This window comes from Ambystoma mexicanum, chromosome 11, assembly GCF_040938575.1.
Source record: "Ambystoma mexicanum isolate Mex_15411 chromosome 11, UKY_AmexF1_1, whole genome shotgun sequence".
Classification (NCBI taxonomy): domain Eukaryota; kingdom Metazoa; phylum Chordata; class Amphibia; order Caudata; family Ambystomatidae; genus Ambystoma; species Ambystoma mexicanum.
Genome location: NC_090934.1, coordinates 168,327,674 through 168,353,062, shown reverse-complemented (window position 1 = coordinate 168,353,062; position 25,389 = coordinate 168,327,674). Strand labels below are relative to the sequence as shown.

The window sequence follows — 25,389 nt, the reverse complement described above, 5'->3', positions numbered from 1 at the left end:
CCAAACAGATTGGCAACACAAGCAAATTATACACCTCCTTGTCCAATTTTGGTAACGTGGACAGGACGGCAGGCTTATCTCCGAAAAGTCGTGGATCGTTGGTTAGTTGAAACACAGGCTAAATACAATTATTACCCAATGATAAAAAGGACTGTGCAGTCAAGGTTGTATAAAAATATATACTTTATTATTATCACAACAGACACTTCTAGCAACACCACGAAATACAACACACCCTGTAAAGGAATGCAGAGGACAGGCAGTTTCAAACAAGATAAAAGGATGCACTTTGGATACTGCCAGGAGGGTAGTCGGTTTGGTTAATAACCACAATAGTTCAAGGTTACCTGGCTTCAACACTAAGGGAGCAATGGGTCTTAAAATGTCTCTAGTGGCCTTCCAGGAAGGACCAGGGAGACAAAACCATCACATACCTTATGCTCTAGGTGTTGAATAGGGTCGAGTCGACTACAGTGTGCTTTTCAGGCTTCTGTAACAGAGAACAAGACAGGAGTCAGCTGCGGGTATCAAGCGGCAAAACAGTTCGGTGAGCGAAGCTGGATGAACGGCTGCAGTCTGGCCTACATGGCGGCTCGGGGTCATGAATCATCTCAATGCTGGTCGGTGGTTCTGAAGCACCAGTCGAGACGTCTCAAAAGTCTTTAAGGGGGGGCGCTGTTGAGCAGCCGACAAAATGGCTTCCTAGCTTTCCAGCTCCGTGTGCTGCCGCTTCATATCTGCTTCCATCTGCGGTTTAACATCTTGCCCCATCTTCAAACCCAGCTCCTGCCTTGCAGACACTTGGAGCTACCTGTCTGTGAAATTCTGCCCCGAACCGAACCTTCTAAGCCTGGGTTTGACCGATGGGGGACGAGGTGGCGCCGGGCGGGGCTCGCCCCTGCCTGCGGCTCGCGTGATCCTACTACCCGCCTCCCTCGCTCGATCGCTGGCCTCCCGACACCTGGGGGCTGGAGCTAATCTGGAGCGCGGGGGCCGCCTTCACTGCCCTGATACGCGTGGGTGGATTCCGCATCAGACTTCACCACCTGGCCGCTGGGATCTTCCGCGGCCGTCCGCTGCTCTGCGCTCTCGTGGCACCGCTGGCTGGCTCCTCCCCGCGGCCTCTGTGTCTCTGCGGGACTCCCGAGGACATCTCCCCCGCAGGCCTGCAGCCGGGGAACTTCACAGTGCACCGCTGTGTCTGTGCCGCCAGACGCGTGTGATACCCCTGCGGGTGACGCGTGGACTCGCTGGGGACCCTGTCATCTGGATCGATCGCAGGCTTGAGGTGAGGAGCCGGGGTGGCTGCTGCGTGCGGGCGTCCCTGTAATCCCTCCGCTCCACTTGCGGCCCCCACACCCTCACCTGTGCTATACGCCCCTGGGACCTCGCGGCGCCGGCCCGTTCTCCTGTGACCTATTGAGGCACACTGCATGGGCATCTCCCCTGACACTGCCTCCCCTGATAATACGCTCCGGATGACTCCGTGAGTTACTGCTACACCATCTAGAAGAGAGTGATTTCCTTCATTTGACCTCTGCTCTGCATAGCCCCAGGTCATATATAGTGCCTAAGTACTCATACCACATAATGTCCAACAGATCCAGGAATACCAGCAAGACTGGGGCTATGGATAAATTTGCAAAAGCCACCCCGTGATCCGAATCGGCCCACTCCTCATGCGACCAGACCGACACCCTGCTCCCTGCGGAGGGGCCTCAGGCGGACCGGACGTTCATGATGGAAGTTATGGCCAGAAACTTCGCTGCATTTCACGAAAAGCTGGATGACATCAATGCAAATGTGGCATCTCTTAAGGCCAAGTTAGATCAACAGGGGACGCGAATCACTGAGGCTGAAAATAGAATTGCTGCCAGCGAGGACACTATAGCCACACTGCAGAGTACAGTGGCCACCCTTGTCACGGACATGAAGTCAGTAAAGGCTAAGTGTGATGACCTTGAATCCAGATCGAGGAGGAATAATATACGCATTATTGGGGTCCCGGAAAACGCGTTGAAGGACCGACTCGAACTGGCTGTCGAGAACCTCTTGAAGGATCTATTGGGCAACCCGGATATGTGCCCCTTCTTCACGATTGAAAGGGCTCACAGGGCACTGGCCCCACGTCCCAGGACTGGGGACTTTCCAAGACCCATTATTGCAAAAATCCTGAGTTTTAAAGATCGCGACCAGATCCTCCGCCTCGCACGTGAGTAGGGTGAGCTCAGAATGGACTCGCAGGTGATCCGAATTTTCCCTGACTTCTCGACCGGAGTCCAGCAGGAACGGCACCAATTCCTTGGAGTTAAGAAACTGCTCAGGGAGAGAAGCATTGCTTATGCCATCCTATTCCCTGCACGTCTGAAGTTCACATTCAACAACAAACTTTACTTCTTTACGGTGCCTTCGGAGGCGGTGAAATTCATAGAGGCACACATTCCCCCTCATCCACCAGCTGAGGATATGATGCAGAATGACTGAACTCCATCCGAGGTTTGCTCCCTCTGATCGTCCTATGGTCAGGTGTCCTGATGGCTCCACACGTATCCGGTTCTTCTATTTACATTTCCTATGTAGCCCGGGCTGTACTCACAGCACCTAATCTCTCAGAGACGCACTGTTAAATTACCATAATGTTGAACTACTCATCTTGACCATGTTGACTTCCTATTGTTGTTGAGTGTAACGTTCCTCTGATCCACATACAGGCCCGGCACGGCCACTGATAGATGCAGCGACATGCATTTTCATACCGCAAACACTGCTTGTTTTCTCACTGATCCCACTGGGCTCCAAGCGTGCTAGCGCACGGCAATAGCGCACCCCATTGCGATTGCACTGTTCTTTATACTTTTGTTATGGTTTAGCCCCTGTTGGGCTCCTGCACCAGCTGGATCAGGTTTGGGTCGATCCGGCTGTGCACAGTTAGGGGTGGTTGGCGTTTACACTGCTAAATTTGGGTTAGTGGTGGGTGGGAACGGGGTGTTATCTAAAAAAGGCACACGAGGTTGCATGGTGCGAGCATTAAAGGTCCATGAATGCATGTTCGACTTCAAACGATGGGGCACACACTACTGTTGGGTCCGAGATGTCCACTAAAAATGTGTGCGGTATGATAGGATATTTACCACTGCAATGTCTACCGTCATAATGTCCTGGAATGTTCGTGGGCTAAGCAATCACACCATGGCCCGTAAAATCATAGCTTATGCTAACAGACACAGCTGCAAGTTACTGCTCCTACAGGAGACGCACTCCAATGGCCCCATACCAAGAACTATGGCCCCTGCATGGGGACCGGCGAGATTCTTCACCTCCTATTCCACTCAATCCAGGGGTGTTCTAACGATGATTCACAAATCCATTAAGTTTACACTGCACAAAAGCTACACCGACCCTGAGGGACGTTATGTAATACTGCACTGCACTTTGGCTAACAAAGAATATCTACTTGTCAATACCTACTGCCCCAATGTGGATTCCCCCGAATTATTTGACAATATCACCACCATACTGCTAGGATATGTGGGCGTACCGATTCTGTGGGGTGGGGATTTCAATCTTATCCTTGACACGGTCCTGGACAGAACTGGAACTGCTCCTCGTTCTTTGTCCAGTGCTGCACGCAGACTGCAAGCCCACATTATGACACTTGACATCTGTGACGCTTGGAGAAAGCTACACCCCCAACGGAGAGACTATACCAACTACTCATCAGTGCACGATAGCTCTTCTAGGATAGACCTATTTCTTGTATCAAAAGGAGTCATGGGTGGGGTGGTGGAAGCCCAGATTCTACCTCGCACACTGTCTGATCATGCCCCGATTACACTCTCTGCGAAGCTGGGGATACCTGTCCCGACGTTTAGCACCTGGCGTTTCAAATCCGAGGCCCTTAGGGATGTTGTATTTAGGGCTGAAATACTTGCTGACATTCTGTCTTTCTTTGAACACAACACTCTTCCGGACACCTCGGCTGCAGTCAGGTGGGATGCCTTCAATGTGTATATTAGGGGTATGTCTATCTCCCGGGAGGCTGGGGTGTTGAAATCAATCAGAACCGCATTGGGTCGATCTGAAACCAAATTGAAGCAATTGGAACTACAATGTGCCACTGGGGCGGACCCCGCCATACTTGCTCAGGTCTCCGATGAACTCCCGGCATACAACAAGCTCGCCGTCAGCGAAACACAATACTTTACCCGCCCGCAAGCAGCCAGGAAATATGGAGAGGGAGACAGGCCCGGGAAAACATTAGCGACGCTATTAAAATGGGAATCTGGACGGACGCAAATCACCTCTATTAAAGATAAACATGGCAACGCACAATGGGCTGACCAACAAATTCTAGACACATTCGCTGAGTTCTACAGGTCCCTCTACTCTCAACCCGCTGAACACACAGAACAACATATGCATGAACTCCTCGACCAGATCCCCACCACAGAGATCTCCTCCGCTACTCGAGACGAATTGGACCCAATTACACTAGATGAAATAGTAACAGCCATTTCTGACTTGCCCAAAGGCAAGGCCCCGGGACCTGACGGCCTAACCGCCGATTTCTACCAAGAGCACGTCGCCATAATCGCCCCCAGGCTGCTTGAGGTCTGGGACGAATCGCTCCGTGCCTCTATCCTCCCCCTCTCCATGCACGAAGCAGCCATTACAGTGCTGCTCAAGCCTGGTAAACCTGACGATGAATGTGGGTCCTATAGACCCCTCTCCCTTATGAATCTTGACACAAAGATTTTTGCAAAAATTATAGCTAACCGATTCCTGCCTATTATGACGTATTTAGTCCATGAAGACCAGGCCGGCTTTGTACCCGGAAGGTCTACCTCCCACAATATCAGAAGACTGTTTAACGTGATGTCCCGCATTGATCAGGATGTACAAGCTGTGGCGGTCACGCTTGATGCCCAGAAGGCCTTTGATATGGTCTCCTGGAAATACACATGGCTAGTGCTGGAGACCATGGGCATAGGCCCAAACATGATTAGGTTCATCAAATTGCTGTACACTTCTCCTGTGGCGCGGGTTAGAACCAATACACTGACATCTGACCTTTTCACACTCTTTAGGGGCACCCGACAGGGATGCCCCTTCTCTCCTATTCTGTTCGCCCTAGCAATAGAGCCGATGGCAGACTATGTCCGTGCTCATCACGTCCGCAAGGGAATAAGACTGAAAGACAGTCCCGAAATTATATCTCTATACGCGGATGATGTTTTGCTATACATCATAGAGCCTGCAACACATCTTGACCCCGTACTAAGGGACATCACCCGCATTGGCACCCACTCCGGTTTCACTATTAACTATTCCAAATCAGAGATCTTCCCGCTCACTGATTCCACCCAGAAACCCACCACTGAATACCCCCTCCCCTGGTCACCAAATGGTGTTAGATATCTGGGTGTGCAAATATCGTTAGACAAATCCACCCTCATTGCTGATAACTATTCCGCGATATCACAAATAGCTGAGACTAAACTCCTACGGTGGCGTGCCCTCGCACTATCCATTGCTGGACGGCTCTCCCTCATTAAAATGATTCTACTCCCCAAGCTTCTCTACACGTTTAGCAACGTACCCGTATGGCCCGGGAGGCAATACTTTACTAGACTACACACACTATGTGCACAGTTCCTTTGGCACTCTGGCGCAGTATGCAAAAGGTGGACGGACATGGCACTCCCATATAGACAAGGGGGACTCACGGCTCCAGATCTGTCACTTTATTGGTCCGCGGCCCAGGCCCAGCATGCCACTCACTGGTACCCTGGTACTCCGATGCGTCCCCATATCAAACTGGAACGACTGGCAGCTGCTAGTGTCAACCTAATGTCCCTCATACTACATCGGCACTACACACCTGACTCTCCCATTGACCCAATCAACACGACCCTTCGAGCCTGGGCTCGCCTGCTATTTCAGACACCTGAAGCCTCCCCGTACTACAATGGCTTCCTGTGTGGGCCTTTCCCGGCTTAGAACCCACTCATGAAGCAGCACTGGCCCGACACTGGGGGATGCTGGGATACCAACCACTGATGGACTTCTACCCCGAGGGTAGGTTCATTGACCCCCAAACTTGGAAACCGGGGCACACCGGGTCCGCCTTGGAGACCCTTCAATACTACAGACTGCGAGCTGCGTTTCGCACCAAATGGCCCACATTCCCCGATGAGCCCCCAGACAACTCGGCCATTGCATATATTGCCAATTCTGGAGGTGCCCATGGAGTAGTCTCATCACTTTACAAGATCCTACAGGATGCTACCCCTACTCCCACTCTCAAGGCACGTGATGAATGGGCTGGCGAACTAGATCTAGAAATATCAGATAGGGTTTGGGGGGATATGTGCCTACACACTCAGAAAGTCTCCCTCAATTTCCGTCTTCGGGCCATGCAGTACAAACTTCTAAATAGACTTTACTACACTCCACACAGGACTTCGAGGTTCACCCGTGCTACGGCGCACCACTGCCCCCGCTGCAGGGCGACGGCAGCTGACCACTTACACATGTTCTGGTCTTGTGACAAACTGCTGGGGTTCTGGGAAAGCGTCCTAGAAACACTCACGGCTATTACTGACACAGTGATCGACCCTGATCCTCTAGCCATCCTCTTTGGAGCCTGGAAAACGGACGACACCAGACGTTTGGCTAAGTTTCTTAATATTGGGTGCATGATAGCCAAAAAATGCATACTTCAGAACTGGAAAAGTCCCCTCCCCCCGGCCCACCAGAAATGGCTCCATATGCTTACTTGGTCACGGAACTGTGAGGAGGAATTTATATCCATGCTCCCCGTCACTTCTCGACCCAAGAACATCTGGGTGGAATTCAATTCGTACCTTAACAGTCGTAGTGAAGACACACCCGGCTATGGCTCGTCCCCCACCCCTTCAGTGTCCACTACTACAACATAAACTCGTATTCATATGTATCTTGTATGATCATTATCTGACATTACTGTGATTATGTACAACAAATTATGCACTGCTCCATCTAATGTTTCTTACTTTTGCTTGTTGCCTTGATGTGTGTACCATGTAAACTTTGCCGCCAAAAATAAAAGTAAAAAAAAAAAAAGTCTTTAGGCGACTGCGGCATAACAATAGGCAGCAGGGATGTCGGTTGCAGCTCCAGGAACTTGACTTGGTCAAACATTTCCTTTAAAGTGGACACCGGTAGATGCTCATCGAGGCACTTCTCACAGCTTCTTCAATAGGCTTGTGTTGTCCTTTAAGGCGGACGGCCCAAATATGAGGAGTGTGTTGCAGGCAGCTGCCTTGTCCTTGGTTTCGGGTTCAAAGACATTCTGGCACTTGCCACCTAGAAAGCTTGCTGCACAGCCTAGCAGGGCACTCTGTGTGCTGGCTGGGTACCAGTTCTGGAGTGGCTGGAAAGTGTTCTGGATTCAGCATCTCCCTCTGTTCCCTGGGAGATGTTTAGGGGAGGGATCTTGCTTCCCTCTTTGGAGGTCCTGGCCTTCCTTCACTGGCAGAAGACGTAAGGCAGACTGTAACTTCAACCAGTGTCCACAGCTGAGTTCTTCTTTTTGCTTCTTATAAAGTCATCAGATGATCCGCCAAAAGAGGGGCTCAGCCTACATTACTGAACCATTCCGGGGGTCCCCACCAACAAACTCTTGTATGCACGAAGTCATAACTAGAGTGCTTTGCAACAGGAAAGGTAAAGGGATGAAAACATGTGATACTAAGTCCCACCCATCTTCCTGTCTGTTGTGGATCAAAGAATCTCTCTGGTTAATGGATCCCTCTGTGGTTCCTGATTAAAGCGGCAGGTCTCCCGCGAAGCTGTGGCAAGATCATTCTTGCTGGCTCTGGCGAACCACATTCTCATATCTTAAAAATGGGCCCCCCTCCCTGTGGGGTGAACTACTGTAAACACACATTCCCAGACATGACAGCTCATTGTCAATGCTACTGAGGGCTGGCTTCAAGGTGATACTGTTACATATGAAAGGTTGTTGGGGGTTCCTGTCTCCTTTGTAAGCCTCTGCAGCCAGGCCCCATATGTTTGTTTGAAGTGCAATTTATTTGTATGTTAATCGCTGCCACCAGCTGCAGGGCTGAACAAAAGAGCAGGGTGGATCTATGGAGTCTTTCTTAGTTAATCAGACTGGCCATGGTAGGGAAAATATTGGTTCTCCCCCTTTCTGGAGATGATTAGTGTACTCCTGCCTGTCATATACACACTAAATATTACAGGGGGACTGTGAATATCGGCTGTGACCACCCAGAGTACACAGGTCTATGCGTTTTTCATGCTGTGAGCATAAGAAAATGTGTGTGGATTAGCCGCACACATTTCCTTGAGGTTGGTCTGCCATCATTTCATTTAATTAAAAATGTCAAAAATCCCAGGCGAGCGAACACCCACCGTGCGGATGGTTGAATTTCCCACATGCCCCCTAGCCTTAACATGTGAACCACCACTCTACTGAGGGTCTGGTTCATCGTCTAGGTGAAAGTACTAGCCGAGGGCATCTACATTTCCATTCTGGGAGCCTGGCTTGTGCTGGATGTTAATATCTAATCCCTGTAGGGATATGGACCAATGCAGAAGCTTAGGGTCTCCCCTTGCATGGCCATTAACTATCGAAGAGGCCGGTGGTCAGTTTGGATATAGGGCTTTTGCTTCTTTAATGCCCACACTACCGCATAAGCCTCTTTTTCAGCAATGGCCCAGTTCCTTTCCCTTTTGGTCCATGCAGGCAACAGGTTACTCTATCCCCTTGAGAGTTCAGCTGCGCTAGCACTGCTCCATTCCCAAAATCACAGGTGTCTGTCTGGATAATGAACTCCTGACGATAGCCCTGCACTTTTAGAACTGAGGCCCTGCATAATCTGTCCTTTAAATCCTGAATGGCGATTTGGCAGGTGGGGGGACAAGTTACCTTCTTGGGCATTTTCTTAGAAGTTACATCATTCACGAGCATAGCAATGGTCCCATAATCCTTGATTAACGGCCAGTAGTACCTGGTGAGACCTAGAAATGCTCTCGTCTGTGTCTGTGTGGTGGGGTTGTCGCAATCCTTCACAGCCTTTACAATCGCTTTGAGGGGTTGTTTCTTACCTCCAGCGACCAGGTGCCTCGGTAAGCCAGAGTGCCCTGGGCTACCTGGTACTTCATGGTCTTGATAGTCTGACCTGCGTTCTACAGCGCCAGAAGCACTTGTTTCAGATGCGATAAGTGATCTTCCCAAGTGTGGCTGAACACAGCAATGCCATCTAAATAGGCAACACTGAGGTTTTCCAGTCCAGACAAAACCAGTTTAACCATTCCCTGAAAAGTGGAAGGGTCATTCATCAATCTGAAGGGCATCACAGTAAATTAATAAGGTTCATCTAGGGTTGAGAATGCTGACCTTTCTCTAGTTCCGTCTGTCTGGCCAACCTGCCAGTACCCTGCCGTGAGGTCAAGGGTACTCATGTACTTGGCAGCGCCAAGCTTGTTAATAAGCTCATATGCCTGAAGAATGGAGGCGCATCTATCTTCATGACTGAATTGAGCCCCTTATATTCCACACAAAGCAGACTTCAGTATTCCCACCACTGGTCTTTTCAGGGACCAGTACTACTGGGCAAGCCCTCGGGCTGTGGGATGGCTCTATCACTCTTAGGGACAGCATCTTGGAAACTTCTTCCTTGATGGTTTCCCTCACCTTATCGGACATCTGGTGAATCCTGCGCTTCACCGGCTTACTGTCTCCAGTGTCCACATCATTGATGCACCAGTCTACGTGACCTGGAGTCAGTGAAAACAGACCGGCAAACTGTCCCAGTAAATGGCGACAGCTGAGCGTAAGTGGCAAGCTTCGAGCACATCCTCTGACAAACTGGCCTGCCGCCTGCTCCAAAGGCAATACAGACTCTCCATCTGCTAGAAGAAGTGGGCCTATATCCGAGCCTGCATCTCTGCGGCCACTAACAACACAGCTAAACTTTTCAAAATCTGCAACGATCTCACCAACCCTACTGCAGTCTCCATTTCTCCTCTGCCTTACCTGGCACTCTGCATTTCTGCGCCCTCTCACTTAATTTCTAAAATTCAGGACGTCTTGTCCTCACTCTCTGCTACTCCTCACACTTCTCTGTCTTCCATTCTCAGGCCTCCCTCGGCCCCCTCTCCCATTCCCTCCGACTCTCCTCTTTTTCGCCCTTAACACCTGATGAGGTTTCTAGACAAGTCCGCTCTTAGTCTCATCCAAACAGATGCTCCGCTGCTCCTCAGAACTATGAAGCACAACATTGTCTCCCTTGCTCGAGTCTTGGCTGATTTCTGCAATCACTTATTTGCCACTGGATCCTTCCCCTCACTCCTCAAGCACACCCTTTTGCATCCTCTCCTCAAAAAGCCTCTTGCCGAAATGTTCTGTCTGCAAACTACCACTCTATCTCCATTACCCCCCTTCCTGAGAAAACTCTATAGAGAAGCTGGTCATCTCCCACCTTATCCATCACACTGAATCGGTTGGTTGTCTCCACGACCATCAGTATTGCTTCTGTGCTGCCAGAGGCATAGGAACTGCTCCCCTGAACACACATGATGACCTGCTCTCTAAACTCGACTCCAGCTCTACTTTTCATGGCTTTCCTCTGCCTCTGATACAGTCAATCATGCCACCCTGATAAATCGGCTCTGTGACACCTTTGGCATCACGGGCCTGGCTCTGTATTAGTTGACATCCTTCCTCTCTGACCTTCCTTCCCTGGTTCAACGGGGCCCTTTCCTCTCCACCATCTCGCTCAGCACTTGCGGAGTCCCGCAGGGTTCTTTACTCTCACCTTGGCTTTTTAACATCTACCTTGCTCCTCTAGCCCATCTGATCTCCACCTTATTACCTAACTTCCAGTGTTATGCTGATGACACACAGCTCTCCTTCAAGCTACCCCCACTGCCTCCTGCTCTTCCTCTCTCATTCCTGACTGCCTGTTTACTATTCAGGCATGGTGTACTGCCAGCAATCTCTGCTTTAATGCCAGTAAGACAGAGATCCTTATCATTGGGATCCCTGCTCCTTCTTTCCCTCCCACACTCTGTCCACCCTCCTGGGGCCTCCCCCCTCAACTTCCTGTGAGGCAAAAAACCTTGGTGTCTGTCATCTTTAGCTCCTCTCTCTCCTTTTCTCCTCACATCACAGACCTTGCCAAGAAGGCCTATTTTCAGCTGCACCTCCTCAGAGGCATTCTCCCTTTCCTCACCTTCCCCCAGAAACTCAATGGGCCTCATTACGAGTTTGGAGGTAGCCATGCCGTTTTTACCGGCATGGCTACCCCCAAACTCAGGTCTGGGTCCCGCAAAATGGGAATAACTGGGCCATTCCGACCTTTGCGGGCCCGGTAATTCCCATTCGCGGGACCCGGACCTGGTACGTCCCCATTCCCATTTGAGCCCTGATAGGGCTCAATGGGAATGGGGAGGATGGTAATAATGGTCCCGTTCATAATGGGACCATTGCTACCATCCTGTTCTGCTAGCAGGTGCCGCTCTGCACGTCTGGTCTGGCCAGGCATGCAGAGCGGTCCTGTGAGCAGAACTCGTAATGTGGCAGTAGAGTGATAACGGCGCCGGCAGCACTACCAGTGCCGTTATCCCTTTACCGCCAGAGTCGTAATGAGGCCCAATGTCTCCAGACCTCGGCTCCTCTCCCGGCTAGACTACGGCAACAGTCTCTTCCTTAATCTGCCTAACTCCTCCCTTCAACCCTACAACTATCCAGAATTGGACTTCAAGAATTATCCTTTGCCCCAACACCAGGGACCGCGTCTCTCCAGCCCTAAAATCTCTCGACTGGCTCTCAGATGTTGCAAGTATCAAGTTCAATGCACTCTGCATCATCAACAAGACTTTCTGGGGCCTGGGACCCCTCTACATCTAACTCTCTCTCCCTAAATACCTCCCTACTAGAGCCCTTTGGTCACCTAGCTCTAACTCTCTGCAGTGGGATGGCATATCTGCACACATGCATCTTATAGCAGCACAGACAGTAGAGGGTCTAAGCTGCCCACATGCATCTCACTGCAGAACAGACACTGGGGTGACTTAGCTGCACACAGGCCTCTCACAGCAGCACAGACTTGGGGGTGCTACAGCTACACAATGTATCTCACAGCAGCACAGACACTGGCATTACAGAGCTGCACGCAGGCTTCTTTTAGTAGCATAGATGCTGGGATGTCACAGCTGCACACATGCATCTCACAGCAGCACAGACATCGTGGTGCCTTAGCTACACACATGCATATCACTGCAATACAGACACTGGAATTCCAGACCTGGCACAGTCATCTCACAACAGCACATACTCAGGAATGCTACCACTGCACACGGGTATCTCAGGGCAGCACAGACACTGGGATTGCATAAAGGCACACACGCATCTCACAGCAGCAGAGTTACTGGGTATCTAAGCTGCACAATTGCATCTCACTGCAGCATATACCCCGGGGTGTCTAAGTTGCACACATGCATCTCACAGCAGCACAGGCACCAAGGCGAAAAGGCGGCACAAAGACATCTCGCATCAGCACAACAGCATCTGACAGCAGCACAGACTCAGGGGTGCTGCTCTGAGATACATATGTGCATGTAATCCCAGTTTCTGTGCTGTTATGAGATACATGTGTGCAGCTGCAGCACCCGTGGGTCTGTGCAGCTCACACTGGCATTACAGAGCTGAACAAAAGCTTCTTGTTTCAGCATTCAAGCTGGGATTCTATAGTTGCACACTGGCATCTCACGGCAGCACAGATACTGGGGTGTCTTAGCTGCACACATGCATCTCACAGCAACACCTGCGCCGAGGTGGCTGAGCTGCACAGCAGCATCTCACAACAGCACAGATTCGGGATGCTACTGCACACATGCATCTCACAGCAGAACAAACACTGGAATTCCAGGCCTGCCGCCGTCATTTTACAGTACTGCATTTTTGATCACAGAACTCTCTCAGCAGCAGAGAAAACAGGGAGACCAGAGCTGCACACATCCACCCCCCAGCAGCACAGACTCAGGGGTGCTAGAGCTGTAAAGGGGCATCTCACAGCAGCACAGCCCAGGGGGAATCTAAACAGCACACAGACAGCTCCACAGCAGCACAGACACGAGGAAAACAGAGCTGCACACAGCCACCCCAGAGCATCACAGACTCAGGGGTGTTACAGCTGTAAAGGTGCATCTCACAGCGGCACAGCCCAGGGGAATGGAAACTGCACACAGACATCTCGCAGCAGCACAGACACGGGGAGAACAGAGCTGCCCCTTTAAGTGGCAAGGACAAGGTATCTCGTCCTTGGGATTACCTCCCCAGTGCCAAGGACGAGATAGCTCGTCCTTGGCACTTAAGGGGTTAATGAAGGAGAAAATGTCAGAAGGCTTTGCATGGTAAAATACTGAAATCACCAAAAAAGACCTTGGCACTGGAGGGGGGGGGGCCCATGGCAGTTAACACACATCCATCCCACGGCAGCACAGACTCGGGGGTGCTACAGCTGTAAAGGTGGATCTCACAGCAGCACAGCCAGTGGGAATCTAAGCTGCACACAGGCATCTCGCAGCAGCACAGACACAGGGAGAACGGAGCTACACACAACTGCCCCACGCTACACAGACTCAGGGGTGCTACAGCTGTGAAGGTGCATCTCACAGCAGCACAGCCCAGAGGAATCTAAACTGCACACAGGCATCTCGCAGCAGCACAGACACGGGGAGAAAAGACCTGCACACTCCCACTCCACAGCAGCACAGACCCAGGGGTGCTACAGCTGTAAAGGTGCATCTCACAGCAGCACAGCCAGGGGGGGAATCTAAGCTGCACACAGGCATCTCGCATCAGCACAGACACGGGGAGAACAGGCTGCACACATCCACCCCACAGCAGCACAGACTCAGGAGTGTTACAGCTGTAAACGTGCGTCTCACAGCAGCACAGCACAGGGGAATCTAAACTGCACACAGACATCTCGCAGCAGCGCAGACATGGGGAGACCAGAGCTGCACACGTCCACGCCACAGCAGCACAGACTCAGGGGTGCTACAGCTTTAAAGGTGCATCTCACAGCAGCACAGCCAGTGGGGACCTACGCTGCACACAGGCATCTTGCAGCAGCACAGACACGGGGAGACCAAATCTGCACACTCCCACTCCACAGCAGCACAGACTCAGGGGTGCTACAACTGTAAAGGTGCATCTCACAGCAGCACAGCCAGAGAGAATCTAAGCTGCACACCGGCATCTCGCAGCAGCACAGACACCTGGAGATGACAGCTGGACACATCCACACCACAGCAGCACAGACTCAGGGATGCTACAGCTGTAAAGGTGCATCTCACAGCAGCACAGCCAGTGGGAATCTAAACTGCACACATGCATCTCGCAGCAGCAGAGACACGGGGAGAACACAGCTGCACACATCCACCCCACAGAAGCACAGACTCAGGGGTGCTACAGCTGTAAAGGTGCATCTCACAGCAGCATAGCCAGTGGGAATCTAAGCTGCACACAGGCATCTCGCAGCAGCACAGACACGGGGAGACCAGAGCTGCACACGCCCACCCCACAGCAGAACAGACTCAGGGGTGCTACAGCTGTAAACGTGAATCTCACAACAGCACAGCTCGGGGGATTCTAAGCTGCACACAGACATCTCGCAGCAGCACAGACACGGGGAGACCAGAGCTGCATACTCCCACTCCACAGCAGCACAGACTTAGGGGTGCTACAGCTGTAAAGGTGCATCTCACAGCAGCACAGCCCAGGGAAATGTAAACTGCACACAGACATCTCGCAGCAGCACAGACACGGGGAGAACAGAGCTGCACACATTCACCCCACAGCAGCACAGACTCAGGGGTGTTACAGCTGTAAAGGTGCATCTCACAGCAGCACAGCACAGGGGAATCTAAACTGCACACAGACATCTTGCAGCAGCACAGACACGGGGAGACCAGAGCTGCATACTCCCACTCCACAGCAGCACAGACTCAGGGGTGCTACAGCTGTAAAGGTGCATCTCACAGCAGCACAGCCAGGGGGGAATCTAAGCTGCACACAGACATCTCGTAGCAGCACAGACACGGGAAGAACAGAGCTGCACACATCCACCCCACAGAAGCACAGACTCAGGGGTGCTACAGCTGTAAAGGTGCATCTCACAGCAGCACAGCCCAGGGGAATCTAAGCTGCACACAGACATCTTGCAGCAGCACAGCCAGGGGGAATCTAAGCTGCACACAGCATCTCGCGGCAGCACAGCCAGGGGGAATCTAAGCTGCACACAGGCATCTTACAACAGCACAGACACGGGTAGAACACAGCTGCACACATCCACCCCCCAGCAGCACAGACTCAGGGGTGCTACAGCTTTAAAGGTGCATCTCACAGCAGCACAGCCAGTGGGGACCTACGCTGCACACAGGCATCTCGCAGCAGCACAGACACGGGGAGACCAAATCTGCACACTCCCTCTCCACAGCAGCACAGACTCAGGGGTGCTACAGCTGTAAAGGTGCATCTCACAGCAGCACAGCCTGAGAGACTCTAAGCTGCACACCGGCATCTCGCAGCAGCACAGGCACCTGGAGACAACAGATGCACACATCCACACCACAGCAGCACAGACTCAGGGATGCTACAGCTGTAAAGGTGCATCTCACAGCAACACAGCCAGTGGGAATCTAAACTGCACACATGCATCTCGCAGCAGCACAGACACGGGGAGACCAGAGCTGCACACGCTCACCCCACAGCAGAACAGACTCAGGGGTGCTACAGCTGTAAAGGTGCATCTCACAGCAGCACAGCCAGGGGGGGAATCTAAGCTGCACACAGGCATCTCGCATCAGCACAGACACGGGGAGAACAGGCTGCACACATCCACCCCACAGCAGCACAGACTCAGGAGTGTTACAGCTGTAAACGTGCGTCTCACAGCAGCACAGCACAGGGGAATCTAAACTGCACACAGACATCTCGCAGCAGCGCAGACATGGGGAGACCAGAGCTGCACACGTCCACGCCACAGCAGCACAGACTCAGGGGTGCTACAGCTTTAAAGGTGCATCTCACAGCAGCACAGCCAGTGGGGACCTACGCTGCACACAGGCATCTTGCAGCAGCACAGACACGGGGAGACCAAATCTGCACACTCCCACTCCACAGCAGCACAGACTCAGGGGTGCTACAACTGTAAAGGTGCATCTCACAGCAGCACAGCCAGAGAGAATCTAAGCTGCACACCGGCATCTCGCAGCAGCACAGACACCTGGAGATGACAGCTGGACACATCCACACCACAGCAGCACAGACTCAGGGATGCTACAGCTGTAAAGGTGCATCTCACAGCAGCACAGCCAGTGGGAATCTAAACTGCACACATGCATCTCGCAGCAGCAGAGACACGGGGAGAACACAGCTGCACACATCCACCCCACAGAAGCACAGACTCAGGGGTGCTACAGCTGTAAAGGTGCATCTCACAGCAGCATAGCCAGTGGGAATCTAAGCTGCACACAGGCATCTCGCAGCAGCACAGACACGGGGAGACCAGAGCTGCACACGCCCACCCCACAGCAGAACAGACTCAGGGGTGCTACAGCTGTAAACGTGAATCTCACAACAGCACAGCTCGGGGGATTCTAAGCTGCACACAGACATCTCGCAGCAGCACAGACACGGGGAGACCAGAGCTGCATACTCCCACTCCACAGCAGCACAGACTTAGGGGTGCTACAGCTGTAAAGGTGCATCTCACAGCAGCACAGCCCAGGGAAATGTAAACTGCACACAGACATCTCGCAGCAGCACAGACACGGGGAGAACAGAGCTGCACACATTCACCCCACAGCAGCACAGACTCAGGGGTGTTACAGCTGTAAAGGTGCATCTCACAGCAGCACAGCACAGGGGAATCTAAACTGCACACAGACATCTTGCAGCAGCACAGACACGGGGAGACCAGAGCTGCATACTCCCACTCCACAGCAGCACAGACTCAGGGGTGCTACAGCTGTAAAGGTGCATCTCACAGCAGCACAGCCAGGGGGGAATCTAAGCTGCACACAGACATCTCGTAGCAGCACAGACACGGGAAGAACAGAGCTGCACACATCCACCCCACAGAAGCACAGACTCAGGGGTGCTACAGCTGTAAAGGTGCATCTCACAGCAGCACAGCCCAGGGGAATCTAAGCTGCACACAGACATCTTGCAGCAGCACAGCCAGGGGGAATCTAAGCTGCACACAGCATCTCGCGGCAGCACAGCCAGGGGGAATCTAAGCTGCACACAGGCATCTTACAACAGCACAGACACGGGTAGAACACAGCTGCACACATCCACCCCCCAGCAGCACAGACTCAGGGGTGCTACAGCTTTAAAGGTGCATCTCACAGCAGCACAGCCAGTGGGGACCTACGCTGCACACAGGCATCTCGCAGCAGCACAGACACGGGGAGACCAAATCTGCACACTCCCTCTCCACAGCAGCACAGACTCAGGGGTGCTACAGCTGTAAAGGTGCATCTCACAGCAGCACAGCCTGAGAGACTCTAAGCTGCACACCGGCATCTCGCAGCAGCACAGGCACCTGGAGACAACAGATGCACACATCCACACCACAGCAGCACAGACTCAGGGATGCTACAGCTGTAAAGGTGCATCTCACAGCAACACAGCCAGTGGGAATCTAAACTGCACACATGCATCTCGCAGCAGCACAGACACGGGGAGACCAGAGCTGCACACGCTCACCCCACAGCAGAACAGACTCAGGGGTGCTACAGCTGTAAAGGTGACTCTCACAACAGCACAGCTCGGGGGATTCTAAGCTGCACACAGACATCTCGTAGCAGCACAGACACGGGGAGACCAGAGCTGCACACATCCACCCCACAGAAGCACAGACGCAGGGGTGCAACAGCTGTAAAGGTGCATCTCACAGCAGCACAGCCCAGGGGAATCTAAGCTGCACACAGACATCTCGCAGCAGCACAGCCAGGGGGAATCTAAGCTGCACACAGGCATCTCGCAGCAGCACAGCCAGGGGGAATCTAAGCTGCACACAGGCATCTCGCGGCAGCACAGCCAGGGGGAATCTAAGCTGCACACAGGCATCTTACAACAGCACAGACACGGGTAGAACACAGCTGCACACATCCACCCCCCATCAGCACAGACTCAGGGGTGCTACAGCTTTAAAGGTGCATCTCACAGCAGCACAGCCAGTGGGGACCTACGCTGCACACAGGCATCTCGCAGCAGCACAGACACGGGGAGACCAAATCTGCACACTCCCACTCCACAGCAGCACAAACTCAGGGGTGCTACAGCTGTAAAGGTGCATCTCACAGCAGCACAGCCAGAGAGAATCTAAGCTGCACACCGGCATCTCGCAGCAGCACAGACACCTGGAGACAACAGATGCACACATCCACACCACAGCAGCACAGACTCAGGGATGCTACAGCTGTAAAGGTGCATCTCACAGCAGCACAGCCAGTGGGAATCTAAACTGCACACATGCATCTCGCAGCAGCACAGACACGGGGAGAACAGAGCTGCACACATCCACACTACAGCAGCACAGACTCAGGGATGCTACAGCTGTAAAGGTGCATCTCACAGCAGCACAGCCAGTGGGAATCTAAACTGCACACATGCATCTCGCAGCAGCACAGACACGGGGAGAACAGAGCTGCACACATCCACCCCACAGAAGCACAGACTCAGGGGTGCTACAGCTGTAAAGGTGAATCTCACAACAGCACAGCTCGGGGGATTCTAAGCTGCACACAGACATCTCGCAGCAGCACAGACACGGGGAGACCAGATCTTCATACATCCACCCCACAGAAGCACAGACGCAGGGGTGCAACAGCTGTAAAGGTGCATCTCACAGCAGCACAGCCCAGGGGAATCTAAGCTGCACACAGGCATCTCGCAGCAGCACAGCCAGGGGGAATCTAAGCTGCACACAGGCATCTCGCAGCAGCACAGCCAGGGGGAATCTAAGCTGCACACAGGCATCTCGCAGCAGCACAGCCAGGGGGAATCTAAGCTGCACACAGGCATCTCGCAGCAGCACAAACTCCGAGCTTAAGGAAGTACCGACACAGGGAGTCCATTGCTGCCCCATTCACCTTACACATTCGCTGTTCACGGGCATCCCACGGCAATACAGACACGGGGATGCCACGGCTGCACGCGCACACACAGGTCGGGGATGCCACGGCTACACGTGCACACACAGGTCGGGGATGCCACGGCTACACGCGCACACACACAGGTCGGGGATGCCACTGCTACAAGCGCGCACACACAGGTCGGGGATGCCACGGCTGCACGCGCACACACACAGGTCGGGGACGCCACGGCTACACGCGCGCACACACAGGTCGGAGATGCCACGGCTACGCGCACACACAGGTCGGGGATGCCACAGCTGCACGCCCACACACAGGTCGGGGATGCCACAGCTACACGCGCACACACACAGGTCGCAGCCGTGCAGACGCTCTGCGGCCAGAGCTGCACCCACACAGCTCCGAGTTCCACGCATCTCCTCGTAGCTACACACACGCCTTTAGCCCGCCCTCTTATCACCAGAGGGGAAGCACCCTACTTGAGAAGCGTGTGTGTTTGTGAGGCTCTCGCTGACTCCAGACTCACCCCCACCCCCTTCCCTCCGCGCTCTGGCTGGGGACTTCCCTGGACTGCAGTTCTCCTCGTTCTCTTCTCCTTGGCCTGTGTGCGGTTACGTCTTCAAAGCCCCATCCCCGGAAGAAGGCGCATTTCACTCTGAGCCTGTGGGACTGTAGCGTCAAAGGCCCCATCTCCGGCATCAGACCTGCCCCCTCTGGGCGGGAGGGGGAAGGGGGACTCCCAGACTCTCTCCTCTCTGAGGCGGTGGGTGGGGTGTGAGCCTCTAATGTCTCTGTAGCCTATACGTGATGAGACTTCAGTGCCTGCTGAGGCCGTGGACCGTGCCTGCAGTACCCCCGAGCCTGTGTGATTTTGCCTGGAATACGCCCAGGGCCTCGGGGAGCTGGGCCTGCAGTGGCATCTGGACCTGTGAAGGCTGAGCCTCCTGGGCTTGTGGGGCTGTAACTTCGGAGCAAGTAGTCCAGACCGTCTGCCCTGCTCTCAATCTGTGGGAACTGTGCCTCAGTGCAGATTCAAAGGCTGTGGGGTCGTGTCTTCAGAGCTGACAACCCTGTCTCCACCTCTGAGCCTGTGTTGCCTGTGCCTCCAGTCCAGCTTCAGCCTATGGGGTCCTGTCTCCAGGCTCATAGCCCTGTCTCAGTCTCTCTGAGCCTGTATTGCCTGTGCCTCCAGCCCAGCTTCAGCCTGTGGGGTCGAGTCTCCAGGCTCATAGCCCTGTCTCTCTCTGAGCCTGTGTTGCCTGTGCCTCCAGTCCAGCTTCAGCCTGTGGGGTCGCATCTCCAGGCTCATTGCCCTGTTTCTCTCTGAGCCTGTGTTGCCTGTGCCTCCAGTCCAGCTTCAGCCTGTGGGGTCCTGCCTCCAGGCTCATAGCCCTGTCTCAGTCTCTCTGAGCCTGTGTTGCCTGTGCCTCCAGTCCAGCTTCAGCCTGTGGTGTAGTGTCTCAAGGCTCATTGCCCTGTCTCTCTGTGAGCCTGTGTGTTGCCTGTGCCTTCAGTCCAGCTTCAGCCTGTGGGGTCGTGTCTCCAGTCGCATTGCCCTGTCTCTCTCTCTGAGCCTGTGTTGCCTGTGCCTCCAGTCCACCTTCAGCCTGTGGGGACACGTCTCCAGGCTCATTGCCCTGTCTCTCTGTGAGCCTGTGTGTTGCCTGTGCCTCCAGTCCAGCTTCAGCCTGTGGGGTCCTGTCTCCAGGCTCATCGCCCTGTCTCTCTCTGAGCCTGTGGGGTCCCCGTGTTGTCTTCAGAGCTGAAAGACCTGCCCCTCTCTGCGCCTGTCCTTGGGGGTTGTACCTCCAGAACTCCCTGGCCTGTCCCTCTCTGAGCCAGTAGTGTCACGTCCCTCCGAGGCCCAGAAGTGCCTGCCCCCTCTTCCTCTCCCTCCCGCCCTCCCCGGGCTCAGACTCGCTGCCAGCGCCTGTGCTGCCGCTCGCCTCTCGCAGATCCCCCGATCTGGCACTAACCGGGCTGTTGTGATGCGTATTCCCGTAGACCCCGGCACCAGCAGGCGCTTCACACCTCCCTCCACCGCCTTCCCCTGCAGCAAGATGGGCGAGAGCAGCGGCCGGACGCGGCCCGAGCCCCGCACCGTGGTGGACGTGCTGGCGGACCACGCCGGGGAGCTGGTCCGGACTGACAGCCCCAACTTCCTCTGCTCCGTGCTGCCGTCCCACTGGAGGTGCAACAAGACGCTGCCCGTGGCCTTCAAGGTAAGCGAGGCCGCGCCACTCCTCGCTGAGTGCGGGTGCGGGGTGAGCTAGCTGGCGGGCAGGTGGCGTGCGTGAGCAGGGGGTGAGTTCCGCGGGGAGCGGCCAGCTGGAGTGAGTTGGGAGACTTGTGCCTGAATTCCGTGCGTGGAAAAAGCGATGTGGGTGAATCTGTGCTCAGAGGGCGAGTTGGATTGGTGAGTTGGATGAGTATTGGTTGAGTTGGGTGTGAAGAAGAAGGGCTGGGTGTGAAGTGGGTGAGATGGATGAGAGGTCACTGCGTTGCATTTGAAGAGGGTGAGTTGAATGAGTAGCGGGGGAGTTGGGTGAGGAGCAGACGAGTTTGTGGAGCAATCAGAGAGCCGGACGAGCAGTGGGTGAGTTGGATTCGAAGAAGGCGAGCTGAGTGTGAAGTGGCTGAGATTCAGGAGTGGTCATCGAATTGGTATTAAGTGGGTGAGTTAAATAAGTCGCGGGTAAGGTGGCAGATAATAGGGTGAGTTGGGCTAATACTGGGCGAGTTGGGTGTGGCGTTATTGAGTTGGACGAGTTAGGTGGGTTGGGTGTGAAGTGGGTGAGTTGCATGCGTAATGGGTGATTTGAAAGACTCCTGGATTTGGGTGAGTGGTCGGTGATTTTAATGTGGGCTTGAGTGAGTAGTGAGTGAGCTTGTTTAGGAGCAGCCTCTGCGGGACATGAGTGGGTTGGAGGTGGGGGTGTGATGTTACTTGGTGGGATCCCTTGGAGTGGGGTGAAATGGGTGAGAAATGGGGTGAGTTTGGGGAGATGCGGGGTATGTCGGATGAGTAGCGATGTGAGCTGGGTGCGCAACTTGGGATTGGGTAGACAATGGGGTGAGATGGGGGAATAGTGGGGTGAAATGGGAGGTATTGGGGTTATTTTGAGGAGTAGTTGGGGTACATTAGATGAATAGTACTGGTAGTGGCAGTGAACTGGGTGAGATTTCGGGGTAAATGATGTGATTGGATGGGGTGAGTTGGGGCTGCCATTGGGGTACATTGGCCACATGGTTGGGTGAGTGCTTTACGCTTATATGACCACGGTGAACTTGGATGAGTAGGGTTGTTCTGTGGGCTAGCCCAGTGAACTGTTGCCTACTTTTGTAATGCTATTGTGTTGCCTGGGATACGTAGTGTCTGGTTTTGTGGATTGACGCTGGGGTGTTGTGGTAGCTGCCCGCGAGCGAGGCGAGTAGTGCCTGGTTATGTGGCTAGAGCGGCGTCTGGTGTGGTTGAGGTTAAGTGACTGCTCTGCTGAGTTGTGTCTGATTTGGGGGATACTGCAGGACTTTGCAGTAGGTTGGATGAGCAGCTTCTGGGTGCGCTACGGAGGTTTTGTAGTAGCTGAGATGTTTTTGCCAGGGTGTGGGGGTTTGCAGTAGCTCTGGGGAGCAGTGCCTGCCTTGGTTGGTTGAGTTGGTGTTTTGTGGTAGCTCAAACGCTATGGCCAGGGCTCAGGGGTTCGCAGCAGGATGATAAGCAGTGCCTGATCATATAGTTGGGGCTGTGGTTTTGTGGTAGTTGAGTTCCTATAGCCAGGGTGAGGGATTTTTGAGGCATCTTGGATGAGCAGTGGCTGGTTCTATGATCAGAGATGTGGTTGTTGCTCATGTCCTAGCCACTGCGTGGAGTTTTGCGGTACCTTGGATGAGCTGTGGCTGGTTCTATGGTCAGAGACGTGGTTGTTGCTCATGTCCTAGCCACTGCAAAGGGTTTTGTGGTATCTTGGATGAATGAACAGTGGTTGGTTCTATGCTAAGAGGTGTGATTGTAGTTCATGTTCTAGCCAGGGTGAGGGGTGTGCAGTATCCTGGATGAGGAGTGGCTGGCTCTATGGTTAGATATGTGGTTGTAGCTCGTGTTCTAGTCGGGGCGAGGGGTTTGCGCTATCTTAGATGAGCAGTGGCTGGCTCTATGGTCACAGATGTGGTTGTTGCTCGTGTTCTGTCCACTGCAAGGGGTTTTGCGCTATCTTAGATGAGCAGTGGCTGGCTCTACGGTCAGAGATGTGGTTGTTTCTCGTGTTCTGGCCAGGACGAGGGGTTTGCGCTATCTTGGATGAGCAGTGGCTGGCTCTATGGTCAGAGATGTGGTTGTTGCTCGTGTTCTGGCCAGGGCAAGGGCTGGTTTGCAGTATCGTGGATAAGCAGTGGCTGGTCCTAAGGTTAGAGCAGTGGTGGGAGCTCATATATTCTAGCAAGGGCGAGGGGTTTGCGGTATCTTGGGTGAGCAGTGGCTGGTTCTATGTTCGGCGATGTGGTTGTAGTTCATGTTCTAGCAAGGGCGAGTGGTTTTGTGGTATCTTGGATGAGCAGTAGCTGGTTCTATGCTTAGAGATGTGGTTATCACTCGTGGTCTAGCCACTGCAAGGGGTTTTGCGGTATCTTGGATGAATGAACAGTGGCTGGTTCTATGCTAAGAGATGTGGTTGTAGCTCATGTTCTAGCCAGGGCGAGGGGTTTGCGGTATCTTGGATGAGCAGTGGCTGTTTCTATGCTTAGAGAAGTGGTTGTAGCTCATGTTCTAGCAGGGGCGAGGGGTTTTGCAGTATCTAGGATGAGCCGTGGCTGGCTCTATGGTCAGAGATGTGGTTGTTGCTCGTGTTCTGGCCAGGGCGAGGGTTTTGCAGTATCTTGGATAAGCAGTGGCTGGTTCTATGATTAGACATGTGGTTGTAGCTTATGTTCTGGCCAGGGCGAGGGGTTTCGCGGTATCTTGGATGAGCAGTGGCTGGCTCTACGGTCAGAAATGTGGTCGTCGCTCATGGTCCAGCAACTGCGTGGAGTTTTGTGCTACCTTGGATGAGCAGTAGCTGGTTCTACGGTCAGAGATGTGGTTGTTTCTCATGTTCTGACCAGGGCAATGTGGTTGTTTCTCGTGTTTTGGCCAGGGCGAGGGGTTTGCACTATCTTGCATAAGCAGTGGCTGGTTCTATGGTAAAAGATGTGGTTGTTTCTCGTGTTCTGGCCAGGGCGAGGGGTTTGCACTATCTTGAATAAGTAGTGGCTGGTTCTATGGTAAGAGATGTGGTTGTTGCCTGTGTTCTGGCCAGGGCGAGGGGTTTTGCAGTATCTTGGATGAGCAGTGTCTGGCTCTACGGTCAGAGATGTGGTTGTTGCTCGTGTTCTAGCCAGGGCGAGGGGTTTGCAGTATCTTGGATAAGCAGTGGCTGGCTCTACGGTCAGAGATCTGGTTGTTTCTCGTGTTCTGACCAGGGCGAGGGGTTTGCACAATCTTGAATAAGCAGTGGCTGGTTCTATGGTAAGTGGTGTGGTTGTTGCTCGTGTTCTGGCCAGGGCGAGGGGTTTGCACTATCTTGAAGAAGCAGTGTCTGGCTCTACGGTCAGAGATGTGGTTGTTGCTCGTGTTCTAGCCAGGGCGAGGGGTTTGCAGTATCTTGGATAAGCAGTGGCTGGCTCTACGGTCAGAGATCTGGTTGTTTCTCGTGTTCTGACCAGGGCGAGGGGTTTGCACAATCTTGAATAAGCAGTGGCTGGTTCTATGGTAAGAGGTGTGGTTGTTGCTCGTGTTCTGGCCAGGGCGAGGGGTTTGCACTATCTTGAAGAAGCAGTGGCTGGTTCTATGGTAAGAGATGTGGTTATCGCTCGTGTTCTAGCCAGGGTGAGGGGTTTCGAGGCATCTCGGATGAGAAGGTCCTGGTTCTGTGGCCAGAGCTGGGAGTTTTGTGGTAAGTTGGCTCAGTGCGGTGCCTGGGTGGGCAGCGAGTGAGCTGATGAGGGTCCCCGGGTCTTGACAGCTACAGACCACCGTTTGAAGAGGTTTCTATGATTAGTGCACTGGGGGTGCCCGTGCCGTGGGACACTGGGCATTTGTTAAGGGAAATCCCAAACGCACAATGTTACTGTGTCTGTGCAGTTCCTCGAATTCCTTATGAATACATGTGTGCAGATGTGCATATTATTATTTTGTATATATATATTTATTTGTACATTTGTAAAGCGCACAAC

The 25,389-nt window shown here is 53.3% G+C and overlaps 1 protein-coding gene across 1 annotated transcript in view; it reads left to right on the top strand.

Moving 5' to 3' along the window:
- The window catches only part of RUNX3 (RUNX family transcription factor 3), a 507,951-nt gene that overhangs the window by 253,741 nt on the left and 228,821 nt on the right, over nucleotides 1–25,389 (top strand). Inside the window, exon 4 of the mRNA XM_069622724.1 lies at nucleotides 21,187–21,404. Within this exon, the coding sequence (XP_069478825.1) occupies nucleotides 21,187–21,404 (218 nt within the window). The remainder of the gene's footprint in view (nucleotides 1–21,186; nucleotides 21,405–25,389) is intronic.